The 23,826-nt window shown below is 42.6% G+C and overlaps 2 protein-coding genes across 5 annotated transcripts in view; one reads left to right on the top strand and one right to left on the bottom strand.

Moving 5' to 3' along the window:
- Window positions 1-18,827, bottom strand: part of LOC142592732 (zinc finger protein 341-like) — an 85,517-nt gene extending 66,690 nt beyond the window's left edge. Inside the window, exons 1-5 of one of the 4 annotated variants that reach the window (XM_075704353.1) lie at window positions 18,661-18,827; window positions 16,739-16,819; window positions 9,177-9,400; window positions 7,242-7,457; window positions 416-553 (exon numbers count right to left, since the gene is read on the bottom strand). In XM_075704353.1, the coding sequence (XP_075560468.1) occupies window positions 416-553; window positions 7,242-7,457; window positions 9,177-9,400; window positions 16,739-16,819; window positions 18,661-18,691 (690 nt within the window). In that variant the 5' untranslated portion in view covers window positions 18,692-18,827. Of the gene's footprint in view, window positions 1-415; window positions 554-7,241; window positions 7,458-9,176; window positions 9,401-16,738; window positions 16,820-18,350; window positions 18,509-18,660 lie in introns of those variants that run through there. The other 3 variants (XM_075704345.1, XM_075704336.1, XM_075704363.1) reach the window with 3 other exon arrangements.
- A 372-nt stretch (window positions 18,828-19,199) lies between these two features.
- Window positions 19,200-23,826, top strand: LOC142592725 (AP-2 complex subunit alpha-like). The gene has a single exon (XM_075704324.1). It carries the CDS (start codon window positions 19,410-19,412, stop codon window positions 22,236-22,238), a length of 2,829 nt encoding a protein of 942 aa, XP_075560439.1. The 5' UTR covers window positions 19,200-19,409; the 3' UTR covers window positions 22,239-23,826.

The following is a 23,826-nucleotide window of genomic DNA, read 5'->3' as shown; positions in this document are numbered from 1 at the left end:
AACTGTCGCAAATGCTTGCATGTTCGAATTACCGACCGTTTTCACCCATTGGAATACACACAACTTTGGCGGAACCATGGCGTCAGAGTGAATAAACTGGTAGTTCGACTTAAGCATGCTTGAATTACCTAATGAGATTCGACAGTATATCTTCCCTTTGAAAATAACTGATTTATGGCCTGCCTTTGGCAGCTTTGGAAGCAAAAATGGAAGTGAACTGTAATGAGAAGACCAAAGAAAGAATGGAGATCAGGTACTTATTTTGCTTTCAGCAGTCGGCTTTCAAATTCAGAGTAAATGTTAGCATAAACAAGAGCCAAAACCAGAAGCCATGTTATAGCTAGCTCTACTTTTCGCCATGTCTGCCAAATTCGCATGATACTAGCTGTGATAAGATCAATTGTTTTCAACTTACACCAGCAGTCATCTTTTCTACAGCCACAAGGTCCTGAGTGAGTCCTGTAGTAGTGACGGCACTCAATGGCTGAGTGTAAACTGAGAGAGAGGAAACTGGACTGGTATTTGCCTCGGCCTGGTCACTTTCCATAGTTGCCTGAAAAGAGAATCTGCTTAAAATACCTTTCTCACCTGCGACACTGAGAATGAAAGATGATATGCACAACAACAATTTGTATTTACATGCTTAAGAGCGCCTCAAGGACAGGAAATGTACACCAATTTCGAAGTATGGTTTCAAACATAAGATGAGAGACTTCTAAGCTGCTAATTTCTCAAAAAGAACTTGCATTATATTTGCACAAACTGATAATCAAGACATATGAGGTATCATAGACTGTGACCTGAAATGACAAAAAAACATAATTTGTGTTTATTTTATGACAACAAAGAAATGGGAATTTTCTATGCATAAACTGATCAGATACTAAATCACCCCATGTGGCACTAAACACATACTGTTTTCACATTTGGTAGCACGCAAAATGGCAACTTCAAACCTAAACCTTTGATGCTTACAAGGTAGCAAAATTAAATGCCCTACTTTGGTTTAGTTACAGAGCTTAGAGAGCACTGACCTTTTACTGCTATATATTACAAACCATCTTGTCTTGTTCAGTGTGAACAAGACCTCTGCCATTCCCTTCCAAAACAGCAAGTGTAAAAACCCACGTCATATGGATGTGAACTATAACTGGTTCCTCTAAGCAAAGTGAAAAATTAACCCTTTGAGGGTCGATTTATTTCACCATATGCGACTGCCCAAGGTCAATTTTTTTTATTGCAGATTCCAATTCTTCTGAGGGACATATTTCTAAAAAACATTACCGTAATTTTTGTAGGGTGACCGTAAAGTGAGAAAAAAATATTTTGCGTTGGTATATATGTACCGTTTATTCATGAATAACAATAAAAAAGGAAAAAACTTATAAGAAAAAAAAATTTCATGCATTGTTATACACATAGTTCAAGGCTTCGAAAATGCGCACACGAGAATATTTTGCAACTCTCAAATGTTCCTGCTCTTACACTAATATTTACGTCCATAGCGTAATAGAACTGCGTAGGTGAGCGCATTCAACAAAACTGTGTGGTTGGGTGCCCATCAAAAAAGCAAAACGTGTGACAAACTTCTGCTAATCTTCATCTAATCGCCAACCAGAGGCAATTAGTTTTTGAGCATCTCCAATAAAGAAAAGCAAATGCATGCACGGCGGCATCCTTCCTATGCGCACCCTTGTGGGCACTAAACGAGCAAGAAACAGGCGGTCGCCCTTTAAGCGATTAGTAACGAGAACGCCATCAGTTTTGCGAGTGCAAGAAGCCGAAATCGCCGTAGAACAAAACCCAAACTGCCCCCCACCAATGCGCGAGCGGTAGCATATAGACGTGCCGGAGCAAACTAGTTCTAAAAAAAACCATGCAATGAAAACCGAGAGAGGTAGTTGCATGAAAAAAATTCCCTGTAGTCCCACATAATGGCAGCACATGCTACAGAAGAAAAAGTTGGGAACTAGGTGTGCTTTTTAAACGTGCAGACAGCGCCATAAATATACGGCATCGGCCATTTTGGGCTTGTTCGTGGCGCCGCATATTTACGTCACTGACCCTCAAAGGATAAAAAAAAAGGGGGGGGACAAAAAAAAAAGAACAACAACAAAAAAAGAATATGAAATGGGCATGCCGAATTTGTAAATTAGAATTCAGTTTTAATTGAAAAGGGTCCATGAAAGCAAATTTACCAGAGAACAGAGAAGGTGATCAGACACACGACTGCAAGCATATGTGTGCTCTGATGCAAGAAACCTGGCAAGGTCTAGGTCACGCTTATGTGTGCCACCCAAGCAACTGTTGCTTTATTTATTATTTGCTTCCATTTTGCCTGTTGCTGCAATGAAAATGAGCAGTGGGGCAGGTGGGGTATGCATAGGAGTCGGGGGAGCTCTGGCTAGAGTACTTGCTGTACTTGTGCTGCAGCCACTGCAGTGGATGAACTGGGCAGGTTCATTGATGTTAACGCACTATCATATCTACCTTGGATAACAGGGGTAAGGTGGGAGATGGAAATTCAAGACGATGAGCAAAAAGAGAACAAGGCGAAAGCAGGAGCCAATGTTTCGACAAGTGGAAGTGGACTTGTCTTCAAGGTGACATATGCTTTCCTCACCACGGTATATATAGGTGGTGTTCTTATAAAGGGGAGAGGGCGTAAGGCGGGTAGGTGCGGCAAAGAGCGAAGGTGTCTTAGCGGCGAGGATGTCGAACTGAGAATAAAGGAGGGCTGTGCACAAGGCCAGTGACACGGCCATCTGTCAATCACGTGTCAACAGTCATGTGTCAGCCGGCATGTCAACAGCATGCACAGCACCCCTCTATTACCCATTTCGCTGGTGGTTGTGGGCTATCGCGTCTCTGAAAGAGATAATAGAAGGAGCGGCAGAAACCGGTGCTCGTGAAAAAAAAATTTAAGAATAAATAAATAAATAAATAAAAGCAAGAAAGAAGAAAAAAAGGAAAGAAAGGGAGCAAAAAGACACTATGCAACCAAACTAAGTGTTGCTGCCTATAGCTTGAATAGATTCCAAAGCTCCCTTTGAAACATTTATGTCTATTGGTTGCAGATAAGGTATGACTTATGAATAAGGTATGATTCTCTGTATTTTCTTTCTCGCTCAGAACAGAAATTTTACTGTAAGATGTAGAGTGTAAGTTCATCAAAGTTATGACTTGGTTGGTTGTAATGCTCGGCAACAGCTTTGTCAAGTTTTTAGCTGTGTCTGTGTCCATTTAATCTGACGTTCACTGATTGTCCCGTTTCACCGATATATTGTTTTTTACCGATCAAACATTCAAGCATATAAATCACATCAGAACTTGTACAAGTAAAGCTAGATTTACAAACAAATTACAAACAAACTACATATTTCACCTAAAAACTTACATGAGCTGCATTAAACAGAAGAAAATCCTAAAAGGTCTCAGAATTAAGGTTAGATGTGCCCTTGGCTCCTTACCCTCCAGGTTATTATTGAAGTGGAATGCTGTCCTAGAAAATGCATCGCTCTCTTTAATGGATATTCTCAAGAACGCTGCAAGGAACAACTTACGATGATTACTAATCAACTCGACAGCATAAATTTATCTGAACTGGAGAAAGAGAATTTGAATAATTCGTCCAAACTAGGGAGGAAAAATTAATAGATAAATACCAGCACAAAGATATTAGAGCTGCAGATTCACCCACGAAAACTAAGTAACCCCTACAGCACATAGCTCCACTAATAGTCCTACAGGTGAGCATCCAGAGCACTGCAGCAACGTAGTAGACATATCCCAGAGTCTAAGCCCCGAGGAAGTTGATCTCCTGAAACGTGGTCTAACGTTTTGTCCCATGAAGAATGCAGTAAACGAATACGAACTCCACAAAGATATAACAGTTTTCAAGACGCATGCACATCAAGGAGTTCTTTTTCTATAGTTACAAAGACGGCGCCGAATAAAACAACACACGAAGAAGGGGGACACGAGAGGACACGAGAAGGGGGACACGAGAGGACACGAGAAGGGGGACACGAGAGCACGTAGGCGCACTTGCGCCTACGTGCTGTCTCGTGTCCCCTTTCTTCGTGTGTTGTTTTATTCGGCACCGTCTTTGTAATCATGCTTAACCAACTAGCCCGTCAACGCATGCTCAGTTTTTCTATAGGCCAGACGTAGTAAACAAGATAGGGACTCTCTTAGACCGCCTATAGCACGTGGACACCAGAAACCGAACAGTGCCCAGACCTGGATTTATACATAAAACTGGTCTCAAAGGAAATTCTAGAGTCAACGCGGCATTGCCGGAAATGCAAAAATTTGTCCCCAGCTCAGCACCAAATCCTTAAAGAACTCGCGGAAAGGCATAAAGAACTCGCGGAAAGGCATGATAATGTAATAAAACTAGCAGACAACGGGGGCAGTATCGTAATCTGGCCTATATAAAAGTACAAGAATGAGGCCTCTAAACAACTGAGCAACCACACCCATTACAGAAAACTCGACTCTAACCCAACTTCCGACTACAGCAATACTGTGAAAAACACAATAGCGGAGCTCCTGTCCAGGGAACTAATCACGCAATCTGAATATCGCTTCAAGATTCCAAAGAACAAAAAAAAAACAGGCCACTTTTATCTGCTTCCTAAAATACATAAAGTTTCCGTCGAAGAAATATTTACAGCCGAAATCCCAGGTCGCCCTAATGTGTCTATTAACAACACACCTACTGAGTCACTATCTAAATCACCACCTGTCAAACATCCCCACCACCCTCCCATCTTTTGTTCAAGACACACCGCACTTCCTTCGAATTATTAACCGCATCAACGCCAACCAAATCCTTTCCGACTGCGTTATTCTAGTCACTTTGGATGTTTCTGTCCTTTACATTAACATACCGATGAGTGAAGGAATTGAAGCCGTTTCAAAATCCCTCGCCATCAATCCTCAAGCGCACGCTCCTGAAGTTTACCTGTCGCTCCTTAGGTTAGTTCTTATGTTCAATTATTTTGAACTAGATTCCATTCACTACCTGCAAACTTTCGGCAATAGCATGAGAACATCATTAGCTCCCACGTATGCGAACATTTTCATGGGACAGCTTGAAGCTGACCTGTTGAAATTCTACCCTTCAAAACCTCACACCTATCTTCGTTACATTGACGACATATTTATGATAAGGGAAAACAGCACAACTGCATTAACCAACTTAATTAGCCATTTCAATCGCTTTCACCCAAGTATTAAATTTACTGCTCACCACTCGCCTTGTCAGATCAACTTCCTCGACACGACGATCTACATAGAAAACGGGAAACTGAGAATGACACTTTACCGGAAGCCTACGGATAGCCAGCAATATTTAGACTACAACAGTCATCACCCACGACAGTGCAAGCAAGGAATTTTTGTTGGACAAGCGAAATAAATAAGAAGAATCTGCAGCCAAGACCATGATTATATCCACCGCCTAAATGACCTTAAAAAAAAAAAAAAAAAAAAAACGCTAGCAGAAAGAAACTATTCACAAGTTGCTCTCGATAGAGCTTATGATGTGGCGTCAAGATTGGAGACAGTCACAATTAGCGAAGAAACAGCCTACACCAAAATCTGACAGACCGCCAGCCTCTATAACAAAATAATCTAATGCACTCCCAAACATAACATCCTACAAAAATACCACCCAATATTATCAAGTAATGAGCGTCTGAGAAAAGCGTTCCCGGATGTACCAAGGGTTACCTATCGCTACAACAGTAACCTTAAAGACGTGTTAGTGCACGCAAAGGTCAGCCAACATCATTCCCCCTTAATAAAAACATGTTGTTGCCCTAGGTGCAAAACCTGCAGGCACCTTCAAAGTGACATTAAAATTAAAAGCACTGCAAATAGTTATACACAGAAAGTCAAATCTAGCTTTACTAGTATAAGTTTGGATGTGATTTATATGCTTGAATGTTCCTTCCGTAAGAAACAATATATCGGTGAAATTGGACTATCAATGAACGTCAAATTAAACTGACATCGCACAGACACAGCTAAAAGGTTTGACAAAGCCGTCGCCGAGCATTACAACCAACCAGGTCATAACTTTGATGAACTTAAACTTTACATCTTACAGTCAGATTTCCATTCTGAAAGAGAAAGAAAATACAGAGAATCATACCTTATCCATAAGTTCAAGACATTGCAACCAATAGGCATAAACGTTTTAAAGGTAGCTTTAGAATCTATTTGCTATGCTAAATTTCAAGCTATAGGTAACAACACTTGGTTTGGTTGCTTGGTTTTTCTTCCCCTTTCTTTGTTTTTTTTTCTTTTATTTATTTATTTGTTCCATTTCAATATATATATATTTTTTCATGAGCACCGGTTTTTGCCGCTCCTTCTATTATCTCTTTCAGAGACACGATAGCCCATGACCATCAGCGTAACAGGTAATAGAGGGGTGCTGTGCATGCCATTGACATGGCGGCTGACACATGGCCGTTGACACATGATTGACAGACTGCCGTGTCACTGGTCTTGTGCGCAGAACTCCTTTCTCAATTCTGCATTCTCACTACTAACGCACCTTCACTCGTTGCCACACCCACTCGCCTTACGCTCTCTCCCCTTTAGAAGAGCCCTACCTATATATACTGTGGCGAGGAAAGCATATGTCACCTTGAAAAAGAAAAGTCCACTTATCGAAACGTTGGCTCCTGCATTCACCTTGTTCTTGTATTGCTCATCATCATATCTACCTGGTGATTTTTCAGCATTATGCATTGGAGCTCTGTACCCTCATAATGTTAGAAATAAAGACTCATTCTATTTGTGCTAGAATATTAAATATCTTGATTCCTGCATAGTCACATTACCATATGACATTTTACCCTTGCTAAAAAGACTGCTTCTCAAAAACTTTGTTATTTTGGGTGCAACTGCATCATTGTAGAGTGGAACGCGCAGTCATACAGTATATTTCAGTGTCAGAAAAATTAGTGAACCAGGCATACCACCACCACCCCTCGCCCCCCTAAAAGAAAGGGTGAGCTTCATGCAAAAAATTATCCATGCAAAAAAGCCTACATATGTTCTTCTAGAAAAAGATATCCACCGAAAAAAAGGAAGCAAGTTTTTGGTGGAAATAAAACCTGCAATAAATAAAAAGTGTACCGAATTTTACGAAAATAAAAACCCAAAATACTTAATTCTTACTGAAACTGTGGATGGTATGTTGCATAACTAAGCTAACCCACCTGCGACACAGTGACAACGGCAGAGCAAGTGGCATCTTCTGACAGGTCTGATGACAGCAGCACATCCTGTCCCATGGGGTCCTCGCCACTGTTGGCTGCTTGCTCTTCAAGGGCAATCTGGGAGGCTCCTTCCAGCGAGCTTGAAAGTGTCAGAAGATCCGCCTCACTCAAGATGACACGCGCATTTCGTGGAAGGGATTGCCGCAGTGCTGTCAGCTGCAACACACAAAGTTCATGTAACAAATGTTTTACAGACATTCTAGCGAAAGCAAAACGGTAAAGACCCCAAACCATGTTTTATCAGATGCTTTGTTCTTAGCTGAAATTTCCAAGACACTGCACAAGATATGCTCTGCTGCAAGAATTTTACAAGAATATATAGTAATAGCCAAGCTTGAGGCATCTTAAAATATTGCTTGAAAGGCATCTTAAATTTTGCTGACAAAAATTATTCAATTATTCAATCCCGCATTTTTTGCTTTACCAGATAGCTGTCGACCCCGTAACTACAGTGTCATGCTAGAATTCCTTGAGTGTGCAGAATATCGTGAATTATATCCTCTTTCAAGGTGGCCATTTCAATATGCATGCCATATGGGGCACAACTTTTTCGCACAAGGTTTGTTTACAATTCATCTCTGTGTGCTGCAAAAATCAGAGGTAATAGCCATAAATGGTTAACACGTGCGCCATTCAGCCTGTTCCAGTGGACGTAAGCCACACAATGAATCTGTCTCACCAAAAGCTGAATGCACGCTTCATAGACCATTCCTTTACACTCTGTGCTTTTCCATATTCCACACATGATAATAAACTTGGTTCCCTGCTGTCGCTGTTCCAGTGGACGTAAGCCACACAATGAATCTGTCTCACCAAAAGCTGCATGCACGCTTCATAGACCATTCCTTTACACTCTGTGCTTTTCCATATTCCACACATGATAATAAACTTGGTTCCCTGCTGTCGCTTCTGTTGGAATGCACAGGATGCTTCATTCTTCCCACCTTCTCTCCCCTATTATCCCATCGTATGAAGCTTTTGACAGGGCAACCACAATGAGCCTTCGACTACTGCACAGACTCACCCATCAGTGATACCACGTGACCCTTGCACTTCTCAACTGTCGTGATGTACAGAAGCTGCCCTCGAAAACAAACCATATGGCAAGAAATTTGGCATGTTTTTGAATTTATCAGATTAAAAGATCTCATAATTCATTATTTTTTGCACGTTCCAGGAATCGGGGAGTCGTACCATGACTAAACAGCAGGCATCTATCAAACAAAGCAAAAAAAAGAAAAAGAAAAGAAAAATTTTGGGTCAATTCTCCTTTGAGCTTTTCCCCATGCCATGTCGTTATCAGGAGGTGCGGGGGGTTTCTTTAGATCCAGGTAAATTTGGTAGCACTGCTGCTGAATACAATTTAAGAAAAAGGATAAGATAGCTGCACTTTGTAATAATCTACCACATTTTTCTTTTCACGTGCAACACACAGTTTTGAGCACCTTAGGCAGCTTAATTCTGTCTGCAGTGACCTACAATAAACCACTAAAGTAGTCAAATAGATCACCACACGCAACATGCATATGTTGTATAAATTCCTGCAAGTAAGCCCTTGATGTTTTCTTCTACTTTATTATTATATCCAATTTAGACAGAAGCACAAATTGATATGTCTCCCTGCAATTAAAAAACTTTAATTTCCTTATGCCTTCCTTTCTTACAAAATCTGTTGGTCTCTTTTGGCAGTTTCGACTTACTCACCCCCTCTTCTCCATTTTTTTTTGTGCATATCATTAACACATAAGCTTGCAAAAGGTTATAAAAACATGCCACACATATCTTGGCTTGAAACCTGTGAACATGCTAGTCACCAGGTTCAGACACCAGCCTGCATGCATGCATCAACATTAGCTGAATGCTGGAAGTGCCCACCGTCTGGGAAGCAGCTGCCAACCGGTCAACAGTGCCCATGGTGGTTGAGGTGCTATGAGGGGGCCGATGCCACAGGCTAGTTGGCAGCTTGCCTGCACACGGCTCCTTTTTGTGCGCAAAGTAGGCGGCAAGCATGGTGAACTTCCTTTTGCATTTGCCACACTGGAATGTGTCTTCCTCTCCTTCTTCTTCGCTCTCCTCATCAGCAGCCGGAACCACTTCCACTGTAGACAAGCAAGCACAGGACACGCTTACTTTTGCTTCTTGCCGGATGCTCACAACATTTACGCAATGCAGAAATGATCAACAAAAAAAATCATACAGACCCAATGCACATGCCATAATTTATTTGACGCAAAGCTTTCGTGAAGTGAATAATGAACTGATACAAATTTTCCCTTTGCATTCTTGAGTCTTCGGCATAAAAGCAAAGTGGTGCATGTGTTCTGTCGTGTACCCGTGCTATTAAATGTGACAAATCTTATATCAGCTTTTATTTCTTCATTTCTTCTTATTTATTTTAAATGTACTGGCCGCTACTTGGCAAGTCACCCGTTGTGGGTATGAGCCATAGTGTGGAATTCACATAGTGTGAGCATCAACAAGCGGTGTTCACCTAAAAGAGCTAGTTGGTGTGGACACGATATGTACTGCCCACTCCTTGTCCAGTCTCTTGCTGTGGGTGTGTGCCATAATATTGAACATATCATCATAGCCAACACGCAGACATGCTTCCTGGGCAGTCTCTCGTTTTGCAATGTGCCACAGTATGGGTATCATAATCATAAACATGTGGCAATCATCTCGAAGAGATATCTACTACCTGCTTCTTGGCCAATCCCTTGTTGTAGGCATGTGCTATAGAATTAAAATCAATTATAATCAACACGCAGTGATCATCTCAAAGAACTAATTATCGTTGGCAAGATGTGCCACCCGTTTCTTGGCCAACCCAACATTGTTGGTATATACGATAGCATGGAAATTACCATCAAAATTAGGCTTCAGCCTTTTCAGTTTAAACTGAAAGAAACCGATAAAAGTCTGCCGAATTTATTCCGTCAAATTCGGTTTTAACCAAGAAAGATCAGTTTCTTCAACCGTCGGGTACACGAGTAACCGAGTTACTCAAGTGTTCCCGACCGTTCTCGAGGCCGCGTCAAGATGCCAGCGGGCAGGCCTCCCATGTCCATTGTGGAACCTCCTCACCACCAGCATCTGGAAGCAATAGTAGTGTATGCAGGCTTCTCCAAGGAGGCAAGTGAGAAGGCCCATCGTTGTTCTTGTTGCGATTTATTTAGTTGGCAGCATCAGCTGCTCTCTCAACTTAGCGTGATAAACAGAAAAGAGAGGGCACATACTAATGAAGAAAACCTGGGCAAACACAAATGCGTGTATTATAATTGGATTAAGTAATCATGACTTGATTGGAAGTGTGGAAGTGTGGATTGGAAGTTCCTGTGTGGACTCAATATCTCAGTCACTTGTACCTGTGGTTACGGTTCAGTGTTTTCAAATTAAAAAAAAAAAATTAAAGTTGAAAACACTGAACCGTAACCATAACCAACACTTGGCAACCACCTGAAAGGGCCAGTGGGTGTTGGCATGAGATAAATGTATGTGTGGTTGTGGCCTAGCATGTAACAGAGCTTACAAATTCAAAACACCAGAAAAGTGTGGTTGTTACCTAATGGTTAGAGCATCGGACTACTGTGCTAGGGGACAGAGGACCCGCCGTGGTTGCTCAGTGGCTATGGTGTTGGGCTGCTGAGCACGAGGTCGCGGGATCGAATCCCGGCCACGGCGGCCGCATTTCGATGGGGGCGAAATGCGAAAACACCCGTGTGCTTAGGTTTAGGTGCACGTTAAAGAACCCCAGGTGGTCAAAATTTCCGGAGTCCTCCACTACGGCGTGCCTCACAATCAGAAAGTGGTTTTGGCACGTAAAACCCCAAATATTATTATTATTAGGGGACAGAGATTTGAAACCTGCTGCCTGGTGCACTTTACTTTTTATTTTTAAGTGAATGCGAATCTACTCGGTGAGAACTCGACCACTGACTGACCTACCGACTGACAGGCAAAGAAAGCTTTGCTTTAAAATGAGGGAGAGAAAAAAGGCAAAGCCTCTCAAGCAATCTATGATGTTATATAAATACAACCATAAGCATCTCTAGAACTAAGCCTAGTAATGGAAGGATACAGTAGGCTGTCAAACAACTCAACATTCTCAAGTCATATGGTTTTCTTCTGGATCTGGTTTTTTTTTTATTATGATAGTTTTTTTTTTATCCTCTTAACATTGCACACTGCACCCCTTCATCTGAACACATTACTGCAAAGAATTTCTCGTGTGCCTGAGACAAAAGTTTATTACACTATCTTGACCTCTGCCATAATCACTTCTACAAAGAAATTATGGAACAGAGTCAAAGAAATTTGCAATCGCTGTTACTGATAACACAAGTAAAGCCTTCTTGAGCTGCCCCTCTGGGTTAGGGGAGGCATTTTACCCTAAAAAGAAAAAGCAAGCATCTAAAACAAGCATATTTTTCAGAACACTGTTCTTGGCCCACAAAGAATTTTTAGCCAAACAGTAAATTGTGTTAACCAGCAGTATTTTCAAATCATATTGCTTAATTTTATGCAGAATTTGCCAGAAATGTTAGGAACATTATAGGTAAAAACAAAAAGCCACTAAATGAGATAATGCATGACAGTGCACTCCTTGTAAACATGCAAAGTATTGCTATTAATTTTAATACCAACTTTCACAGCATTTTTTTCATTTTCAGCGCGAATGAAAATATCACTGCATTCATCACATTCTCCTAAAACAAATGTTGTTTCCTTGTCAGGTGTGCTTTTCTATGCTAATTATAGTGAAGACAAAGGTGTCGTGTAGCTGTAATATTATTTCGAACATTTTTATTTGTTGCTGTGCAGAGATATCTTCAAGTTCCTCATCGTCACATGGCATAAATAACTAAACTTCCTTCAGACCAGTGAACAGAGCTCATCTCACCTTAGCTCAAAAAGGGCAATATCCCTTCTAGTTACCATCCCACATAGCTAACATTCTCATGCTGTAACATTTTTAAGGATATAACAGTTACATAACTTGAGTCCATGATGAGAGAAGCATGTTCACCAGATTCCAGCATGGCTTCTGGAAAAAGCTACTCCACTGTTACACAACAAACCTCAGGATTTTCAGATTGATATTATTTCTCATATTTAGCCAAGACTTTTATCTCCTTTATCATGCGAAGTTCATCTTCAAGATTTTTTATTCAGATTTGTGTTTACCTAATAAACTGCAGCCAACTTTTTTCTCTAAAACTGTTTTTCGAATTCACTCCCTGTTACCTCCAATGTTCCCCAGGAGCTTTAAGACTTCTTGTATTTCTTATATATATAAATGTCACCCTTACCTTAATTACTGAACCAGTGAAAATAACATTGTTTGCAGATGACAGCGTACTGCTCAGTGAAATTTGCAACCATAGGATCAGTTTGCACTTAATGTAAACCTTCACCGCCTTCATAGGTGGTGGCAGAAAATGGAATATGAAGCATCACCACCACCACCACCACCACCAGCACCACCACCACCACCATCATCATCATCAGCAGCAGCAGCAGCAGCAGCAGCCTATGTTATGTCCACTGCAGGATGAAGGACTCTCCCTGCAATCTCCAACTACCCATGTCCTGCGCCGATTCTAACTAGCACCCGCAAATTTCCTAATTTCATTGCCCCACGTAGTCTTCTGCCATCCTCAACTGCACTTCCCTTCTCTTGGCACCCATTCTGTAACCCTAATGGTCCACCGGTTATCTAACCTACGCATTACATGACCTGCCCAGCCCCATTTTTTTTCTCTCAATGTCAATTAGAATATCGGCTATACCCGTTTGCTCTCTGATCCAAACCGCTCTCTTTCTGTCTTTTAACGTTATGCTTAGAATTCTTTGTTCCATCGCTCTCTTTGCATAGTCCTTAACTTGTTCTCAAGCTTCTAGTGAGAACAAAACAGTACTTATGAGATGATCAATTACAGAACCAGCCTATCGTTTTTGTGTAATTTTAAATATGAATCATTTACAAGATTAACCGAGTGCAAATACCTTGGAGTCTATAGCGAACAACTTCAACTGGAATCAACACATTTATAATGCATGTGCATCATCATTCTAGAAGCTCTGTTTCCTAAAACATGAATTAAAGAATACTCCCTTCTGAACAGAAACCACCAGCTAATACATAAAATTTAGACCTCACCCCTGGGCATGCCCGCACAGTGCTCTATAAGAAAACAAATGTCAATGCATTGGAAATTTTTAGGCTTATCTGTGCGAATGACGAAGTGAGTCCATCTGCATGGTCCCAACATCACCACTTACACTCCCCACTATGCGAGGGACCCAAGGAGGGTGCATGCTGGTTTGAACAATGCTGGAGACTGAGTGAGTCATCCACGTGGCTCCAACATCGCCATTTGCACTCCCCACTATGCAAGGGACCATAAGAGGCTGCATGTTGGTTTCAATAATGCCAGAGGCCAAGTGAATCATCCACGTGGCCTGTCATTGCCACTGCACTGCACACTCTATTCTGCAAGGAAACAAAGGAGGCCTACAGCATGCCAATCAGGGAAGAAGAAAGCAATGCTAGAAAGCTGCTAGTGAGGCAATCTTGTGGACAATTTTCACAACCGCCACTTCCATGAATTTGTTGTATGGAAGGCTTTGCCACAAGGGCAGCCTTGTACTGTGAAGGAGTGCCATGCTGGTTCTGTTCTTCGATAAAGGCAACATGGTGCAAGGTGTATCGTGCCAGTGATTGTGCCTTAGGAAGACAGGACTTTTTGTCCTACTGTGACAAGGTCGCAGCAAGCCTATAAGGCCAACACAATAGCCGGGTGAGGGACCCTATTTCTGCTGCTGCATCAGACAGCTGCTGCAGGCTGCCCTCGCCGAAGCTTATGCTGCTGGTAGCCTCAGGGAAGGGAGAGAAAGGTGTGGTGGACGGAAGCAACATGGACGAATAATGTTCGAGTGTGGGACTTTGAAGCACTTGAATGGGTGAAGGCACAAATGTCTTTGTTGTGGAGAGAGTACTTATTTAGTACTAACTCATTGTATGAGGAGGAAGATGTTGACAAGATGACGATAAAGGCGAAGTCGGAATAAACAAGTTACAGTGTGCTACAGTCAGTGTTATCTAGGCGATCTTTTCAATGTGCCTGCAGAGGCAAAAAGAACTTCACATCAACTGAGACGATTCAGCATAAAGTAATCCATTTCATTTTCTCCATTTCTCCAGGCACAGACCCACTGGTTTGTCAACAGATTTTATGTCACAGCTTAGTGTTCTAACATTACAAGAGTGGCATAAAGTTCAATGAGTCAAGTTACCCTTTTTGCTAAAAAGTAATAAGTGACAAGCACTGTCATCTGCATGAAACCATTGAATATGCAAATCATGATGCGCCACCCCATGCCTGTTCTCTTACTCCATACAGCACAAGTAAGTAATCTTTCTTTTTTTGAACAATAACAGAATGGAACAATACTTGAATTCCTAGTACTGATATTACTAGACATTTATTCTTGATGTGTTGCTGTGTTACTAACACTGGATGTCATAGTTTGTCTTGTGTTGCTTCAGTATGAAATTCTTACATCTTGTATTTATTTTTATTTTCCCCTTCTGCATCGTTCAATGAGGCCTAAAGTATCAAATAAATAAATTAATAATTTCGACAGATACTTGCTCTGGCAGCAAACTGACAGTAATTCCTTTTTTCCAAATTGGAGGCCCTACGACAATTATAGTGTCAGAAGACAAGCTCAAGATGTATGAAAGTGAACATACACGATTAACACAATATACAAGGCATGAAGTGACATTTATTAGGCATTGCCAAGTAGCCTTGTGGCATTGTTTAGGCATCTAGTTAATTACTTGAGGCTTGCAAAGAGTTAATGCTAACATATTTCTGTTGGATCAACCAACTGACTGAATAACCTTTTTTTCTATCTGACGCTATGCCATACTACAAACTGCTGCATTTGTAATGCAATAATGCGCCGAAGATGATCAGTTTGCAATGCCACAAAGCCTTATGAAGCCAGAAGGATGAACTTTAGGTAAATCCACGTACTGACCATCATTTCCATGCCGACTGAACCACAATGCTTACAGCTTCCATAGACACAAATGCCAGAGTTCTCTTAGCAGTGGTGGAACAGCTATTTAACCTTTTGGCACAGGCAAAAATCTGATTTGGCACAGCAACAAGCACTTTAGGTGCAGTGTCCAACAGACATTTATATACCAGATATATTAAGTCAATAAATATAATGGAGCAGGCTTTGTGTGTGTCAATGAGGTATTCAGGCTAAACATTACCAAACCAGTTTAATTATTGTGCCGTATATCACCCTATAAAACTGCTTCTACAATTGAGACAACAGGCATTGCGTACTCGATGTGCTTCAAGTGAGTAAGGAAAGAAAAGTTCCTGGAACTAGGGCATGTCAGCAAGACGACGTCCTAAAATGTGCACAACTAAAGTTACAGGGAAGACATCCACACATTTCTTTTAATGTGCACAATCTCTCCTGGATGGTGGTGCCATGGAACATGTAAGCTGACTAAATTACAACCACAAAACATGCTCTTTCAAATGTGCAGGGTTGCGAAGAAGGTTCCCACTCATTAGCAAATTATACAACAGCAGTTGAATACACGTATTACAATATATTTTTAAGTGGCATCAACAGCAAGTATGATACTGTACAATCACACATTATACGAGGCTTCTTTTCGGTCCGACATTCTCCTCGAGTCATTTCTTGTACCAGTGGCTTACAGAGTGAACTCTGTAAGCCACTGGTACAAGAAATACTGAACTGCAGCACAAACGACAGAAACAAAAAGACCATACAGCAGCATTACACTGGAACATTTGCAAGAGAGAAATGCAACAAAAGCATGAAGACAGCAAATGAAGTGACTACGGCTGCTCCGATGAATTCCAGGATGATTAAGATGACAGCTTGCTTCAGATTTTGGTTTCAGTTTTACTATGAAGGTCACACCAACAAGAGGGGTCTTTCGTTCTTCTGATTTGGCACAGGATTGGTGCAATATTCAGCAAAAATGCCGTTTTAAAGCAGGATGGCGTAAACGACCCCTCTTGGCGCAATCGGCACAGCTGCTGCACCATTGCTCTAGTAATTTATGAACCAAATTCTATGCTGGTAGCAGGTGGTGAAGCTGCTATTCTGGAAACTGGCCTTTTAGCTGTTAATTGGCCAATACGACCCCTTTTCAATTAGTGATGCCAAGACTGTCAAATTAATATCCCTCCAGAGCAATGTGTGGCAAGAACTGACAGCACAAATCAATGAATAAATGACAGTCTTGTTAAGTGATACACTTTTTGAGCCTTTACCACATGCAAACAATTCTTGTCAAGTAACTTGCATGCAACTTGTAAAGCATTTCAGGAATAGAACTTGCAAGGAAAAAAAAAAGCACTTGTACCTACCCCTCTCATTTTGAGTTCCTGGTTGGCTAGTCTCAAGAAGTTGCTGTACAGCTAAAACTGTTTGGGCATCCAGGACATTTCCTGTAAGGTGCAGTATTATAAGTACAGAATGATGCTCACTTATACCGGATGAATGGGGGTTGAGGGAAAAGCTTGTAGAACTTAGGTTCCCTTCGTCATGCATGCTCATCTAAACAGCACCATAAGAGCCTTATTTTGTTACGAAATGAGGGACCAAGTTCTGCTAACATAAGGACAACCAGATTATGTACAGTATATATAGTCAGTGCTCATAGACATTCTCACTTTGCTCGCAAAACACAGTTTACTTTAGAGGCACTTGACCTCAAACGTGCTATACTGTCAATTTGTGCTATTTAAATGACAATTTTTTTATGCCTCACACCAGTTTGTGATACGTACTTATGGTACTACGTGACTGGTTCCTACTGCGCTCCAGCTTGGTTTCTGCAATGTGGAGCCCTCTCATCATTGGAGCCAAAGAAAGCCTGCCCCAGCTGAATGCTGAGCTACTACCAGAGCTATTGGAGTAGCCACGTCATCAAGATTCTGTCAGATCTTGGTCGCACTCCTAGCTTGAAGGCAAGAACGCCTATGAGTGCTCTGAATGAAACAAGCAAATGTATTTCGAGTGCTTGATTTCGACCAGCCGAATGTAAAGCGCACCGCGAGAGCACTCTAGAGCACGAGAAAGCGATCAGTCGAATGCAACATTAGCAAGATTGCACTGTCTACTAGTATTAATCTACAAATGTTAGAAGGTGCCACTAAAAAGTGCCAAAAGTCCTGGACTTGTAACTTTTTATTTTAACTGTTCTGTATCACATGTTTCAAAAGTAAAAACAATGAGCTAAACCGAGGTACACAACATATTCAGGAAGCACAGCTTACAGGTTTTGCTTTCATCAACTTACATTGATTGATTGGATCTCTTCATTGTAATAAGTGTGACTCGACATATAGAGCACAACCCATCACAAAACCGCTCTGAAGAAGCGCTTATACAAACTTTCCATTGCCTTAATACACTTTAGAGTTTTATTCTCATGCTCGCCCAGTAATGTACAATGCTTGCCTGGACGTTTCGAAATGTCTTGGATTGTGCCCACTTAAAACCAACAACAAAATAGTAACAGTGCAAGTTGACCGAGCGCACGCAGAGCGCGTGTCTTGTGCATCCCTTTGCTTGTTGGTGACATGGTTCTCCCACTTGTTTTAAGTGTTACAATCGGTGATTATCAATAACAGATCGCTTCTGAAGACTTGACGATAACGGTACTCGACATGCTGTTTCAGCCCTCCCAAGCATGGTCCCAAACAAAACGCAGATGGAGATACGTACCAAATATATCACAAAATAGCACAAAAGAGCATTTAATGAATAATTACAAATTACGTCATAGATGCATATTTACGAAGAAAAGAAAAAGGAAAGCACTCCATGGCAACATTTAACGTAAACACAATCTTTGAACGTTGGTGCCAGTGGGTCCGCAGCACCAAGTGCCGCGCTGAACAAACACCCTAGCCTTTATATAGTGACGATGAGCCTTCAAAAAAAAAAAAACCATTAAATGCTCGTACAACTTACTAAATGCACAATGAAAATCGAGGACACAAAAACGGGTGGGACATAAAATGCAATAGCGATGGTCTTCGCACACAACGAACGTGCGAGCCATGAAAGTGTACGACCGCATGCACCAGTAAACATGGTGTATTAGGAATCACTGTACCACAACAATGCTATCGGTGAACGGATTAAATCCATTTAACGTCAATCCAAATCAAGTAGCACTGCTAGGCACTGTGCAAGTATATTAATATACTATCATACCGCCCATCCTTCCACAGTTTAGTGCAAGTTACAAAAAGGATATTCGGTGAAGTAGTGACGTTACCTGTCAGCGCATCAATCAGTAGTTGTGCCATGGACTTATGGTACAGTCCTGATAATTAATCACAGCAAAAGAAATCGGAGATAACATTCCACACGCAATGTAACTTGTGTAGGGCAGATACCGTTTCGTTTACCGAATAAGTCGATTCGGCCACTGCATCACTGAAGCCGTAGTTTCCTATTCGCAGTGCAACGGGCGTCACCGGGTGTGTATATATATATATATAAAATGATTTGCACTGATTGACATTTGTAATTATATTTAAGTAAAATTTTATGTGTTTATAACTATTGTTGGAAATAGGTAAACTGAGGCACGAATGTCATGTTTTGTTTAAATTTCGAACACGTAAAGGCCAGAAAGAAAGTTGGAATTCGTGAGACACGCAAAGGCATACAAAATTGATCTGTTCCAAGGAATAGAAAAAAATATACTTCAATAATTTTTGAATCACTTTGTGACGACTGCTTTCTGCAGGACACTGTCCAGGCTGGTCCACGCAAAATAAACCATATAAACACCCACGGTGCCACGGAATCGCCGGTCAGTACAGACAACCCTGAGCGCCGCAGCGTTCCCGAGGGGCTGTTCCGCGGAGCCCGTCGCAAGGGTTTCTTACGTTACCTTCGCACATAGTACGTTTTCTCCGACAATTGCGCCGTTTTGAGCACTTCGAGAAGGCGCGCGCGTGTGCGAGCGAGCGAGCAACGTGAGAGAACGACAAGTCGACCGATTCGTTGAACGCAAAGATGCCTGCAGTGCGAGGGGACGGCATCCGCGGCCTGGCGGTGTTCATATCGGATATCCGAAACTGCAAGAGCAAGGAGGCGGAGATCAAGCGCATCAACAAGGAGCTTGCAAACATTCGTTCCAAGTTTAAAGGGGACAAGACACTTGATGGCTACCAGAAGAAGAAATACGTGTGTAAGCTCCTGTTCATTTTCCTTCTGGGCCACGACATTGACTTCGGCCACATGGAGGCGGTAAACCTGCTCAGCTCGAACAAATACTCCGAGAAGCAAATAGGCTACCTGTTTATCTCTGTACTGTTGAACGAGAACAGCGAGTTAATGCGACTCATTATTCAAAGCATCAAGAACGACCTGTGCGCCCGCAACCCCATCCACGTGAACCTTGCGTTGCAGTGCATCGCCAATATTGGAAGCCGTGAGATGGCCGAGACCTTTGGCGGCGAGATCCCCAAGCTCCTGGTATCCGGCGACACCATTGACGTGGTGAAGCAAAGCGCCGCACTGTGTTTGCTGCGGTTGTTGCGTACCCTGCCGGACATTACGCCCAGCGGTGAATGGACATCGCGCATCATACACTTACTCAACGACCAGCACATGGGCGTCGTTACGGCTGCTGTGAGCCTCATTGACGCACTGGTCAAGAAGAACCCGGACGAGTACAGGGGTTGCGTGTCCTTGGCGGTGTCTCGGCTAAGCCGCATCGTGACCGCATCGTACACGGACCTGCAAGACTACACTTACTACTTCGTGCCGGCTCCCTGGCTGAGCATGAAGCTTCTGCGCCTGCTGCAGAACTACCCGCCCCCAGATGACCCAGGTGTCCGAGGTCGCCTGAACGAGTGTCTTGAAACCATCCTGAACAAGGCTCAGGAGCCGCCCAAGTCTAAGAAAGTGCAGCATTCCAATGCGAAGAATGCGGTGCTCTTTGAGGCGATATCGCTCATTATCCACATGGACCGACTGGGCGCCGTCATTGAGCCGAACCTGCTCGTGCGAGCCTGCAATCAGCTAGGGCAATTTTTACAGCATCGTGAGACTAATCTGAGGTATCTGGCCCTGGAGAGTCTCTGCCTGTTGGCCACTTCGGAGTTCTCCCACGAGGCCGTGAAGAAGCACCAGGAGACGGTCGTGAACGCGCTCAAGACGGAGCGCGATGTTAGCGTTCGTCAGCGAGCCGTTGACCTGCTCTATGCCATGTGCGACAAGTCCAACGCTGAAGAGATTGTGGCAGAGATGCTGGCATATCTGGAAACAGCAGACTACTCCATCCGTGAGGAGATGGTCCTCAAGGTCGCCATTTTGGCAGAAAAGTATGCCTCGGACTACACATGGTATGTGGATGTCATCCTTAACCTCATCCGCATTGCAGGTGACTACGTCAGTGAGGAGGTCTGGTACCGTGTCATCCAAATAGTTATCAACAGAGAGGATGTGCAAGGTTATGCCGCAAAGACTGTCTTTGAGGCACTTCAAGCACCTGCCTGCCATGAAAACATGGTCAAGGTAGCTGGTTATATCCTTGGAGAGTTTGGCAACTTGATTGCTGGTGATCAGCGTTCCAGTCCACTGATCCAGTTTCAGCTACTGCACTCCAAGTATCATCTTTGTTCTGCCAGTACCAGAGCACTCTTGCTGACCACATATGTGAAGTTCATCAATCTTTTTCCAGAGATTAAAACTGAAATCCAGAATATCCTTGGTAGCAACAACAACATTCGCTGTGCTGACTCGGAGTTGCAGCAGCGTGCGGTTGAATACTTGAGCCTGAGCCAGATTGCTTCACCTGATGTGCTGGCAACAGTTTTAGAAGAAATGCCCCCATTTCCTGAAAGGGAGTCTTCAATCCTGGCGATCCTCAAGCGCAAGAAACCAGGCATGTCTGAAGGTATTAATGCCAGCAATAAGGAAAACCTTCGTGCAGCGCCATTGTTGGTAGATGGCGCCGCTCCTGCAAATGGAACAACAGCCCCTGCGACTATGGACCTGCTTGGCCTTTCTCTCGACCAGACTGCTCCACCTGCCCCACCAGCATCCACAAATGGCACGACAGCTTGCTTAGTAGACGTGTTTGAAGACCAGTCTTCAGGATCACAGGGCAGCACAGCTGTGGTGGTTTCTAGTGAAGAGGGTCTCAAAAAATTTGTGTGCAAGCATAATGGCATTTTATTTGAAAATGACCTTCTGCAGATTGGTGTCAAGGCTGAATTTCGGCAGAATCTTGGCCGTGTTGGACTCTTCTATGGTAACAAGACTGCATCCCAGTTTCAGAGTTTTCTGCCTAACGTGACAATCGACAACATGGCACTAAGCATCCAGTTGAAGCCTGTGGAACCAGCCATTGAAGCAGGAGCACAAGTCGAGCAGATGGTCAACGTGGAGTGCGTTCAGGACTTTGCAGAAGCTCCAGGACTGGTTGTGCAGTTCGTCTATTGTGGTGTGCAGCAGAAGTTTACTCTGCAGCTGCCAGTGTTTCTTAACAAGTTTTTGGAGCCAACAATTATGAACTCTGAGTCATTCTTTTCCCGCTGGAAGAATCTGAGTAGCCCTGGTCAAGAGGAACAGAAGATATTCAAAGCACGCTTTCCCATGGAGAATGAGGGCATCCGCAGCAAGCTCTCCGGCTTTGGCATGCAGCTCCTGGATGGCATTGATCCTAACCCAGACAACTTTGTCTGTGCCGGAATCATCCACACTCGTGCTCTTCAAATTGGTTCCTTGCTGCGACTTGAACCCAACCGGCAAGCACAGATGTATCGGCTTACCATTCGAAGCAGCAAGGACGGAGTGTCCAAGATCCTAGTTGACCTTCTGCAGGAGCACTTTTAAAGTGCCCATCTTAAGGCCTTGTGAGGCTAACTGCTCCTTTTTTTTTCCACTCTGATGTTAAAAGGAAATGTACTTAAATAGCTTGGTGTTGGAGTTTCTTCCTGTGGATGTGTTTATTTCACTTCTGTTTTATTGGCCAGTAGCTGTTCTATGCTGTTAGTTTGTTTACTTAGCATGAGCAGGAGCAGTCTTCATCAAACCTCAGATCAGTTGCTTTTCCATCAGCCTCTTCCTTCAACTCCAGGGAAATTTGTATGGATTATGTGAGCTTGCAGAGGAATGTGTAATGTCAAACTGTGGCAAGATTTAAGCTAGTCACATCAAGAGCAACATGGTACAGTGCGACACTGGCATTCTCATTATTCTTTTATTTTTACTGGTCAAGTAGCTCACTACTTTGAGATTCAAGCACAAAAGAGGTCTTTTTTTCTTGTGTTACCCTGTGGTCGATTGTGATACCTTGTATTTTATGCGGTTCTTCGCACGTGATGGTCACCATTAGTTTTGTTTGAAATGTGCTTTGGTTCTTTGTCCTTCTGTCACATGCTCTTGAAACGAATCTTGTTTGTCCTGCTGTAGCATAATGGTAGGCTAGGCTGTCTGGTCTCTGTAATGAGTTGTCCTTTGTTGTCCTTGCTGTTCCGAGATTTCAAGCAGGTCTTCGTTGTGCCCCAAAATTTAAGAAGTTTGTTTCTTTATCTGCTGTTATGGCTGTGTAACAGCTTTATTTTGAGTTTAACTATCAGCATGCAATTCTAGGTTTGCTTCCTTGACATTCCAAGATAGTACCTTTTGCTCTTTTGCTTTCTTTGCTTTTCTTTTCCTCTAGACCTGCAATTCCCTGTAGAGGCCATTGTCCGAACTTTCCTTAAGTGTGCTCCTGTAACTTTAGTGTAGCCACACATTAATACTGCTCTTGTCCCACTGCTAAAGGTGAAACCTGCAACTTTCTGCACACAGATTGTGCCATGTTTGAATGCTTGCATTGCCAAGGGCTTGTTGTGTAGATATATTTAAGTCATTGATAAAAAATGGTTAACTGCATTGTGCACATTCCCCAGTACAACCACTGGGCTTTTCATTTTGTCTAACAATGCTACTCTGGGCGCTGTAATAAAGAACTGCTCATTCTTACTTTTCCCTAACTGCTTTGCACACAGCCCAGTCTGGAAGTGCAGCAATACATAACCCCATTGCTGCTTTACTAAGTGTTTTGCAAGGCCTTCGGTTGTGTGGCAACTACCCTTGCTTGAAACATCTGTTTAAATTGTGTGGTCACGTGACATCTGCATGACTGTAGTGTTGTGCACTGCGGTCAGTAGTCAGCCCTATCCCATGGGCAGATGTTTGTAGCTTACTGCAAATGTTATGCCATCCCAAGGTGTTAATGAGCATTTGCGGGGAAATTGTGGTGAGCTCAGTGTAGTGGATCGGCACAATTTTTTGTTACAAACATTGGACTCGGCATGCTGCTTGCATTAATCAGTGTTTTGGTGTAAATGGAAACTCATTTTATGTAAAGTGATTTTTCGGCTACTAGATGCCCCTGTGAATCTGACAAGCCAATAAATGCTTAGCAAATATGTCA

The sequence above is a fragment of the Dermacentor variabilis genome, chromosome 1 (assembly GCF_050947875.1).
Source record: "Dermacentor variabilis isolate Ectoservices chromosome 1, ASM5094787v1, whole genome shotgun sequence".
In the NCBI taxonomy this organism is placed as follows: domain Eukaryota; kingdom Metazoa; phylum Arthropoda; class Arachnida; order Ixodida; family Ixodidae; genus Dermacentor; species Dermacentor variabilis.
Note: the sequence above shows the minus strand (reverse complement) of the source record. Positions and strands in the feature narration are given on the sequence as shown.

What these genes read in the sequence shown, in the direction of transcription:
- LOC142592725 (XM_075704324.1), top strand. Translation starts at nt 19,410, where the DNA reads ATGCCTGCAGTGCGAGGGGACGGCATCCGCGGCCTGGCGGTGTTCATA.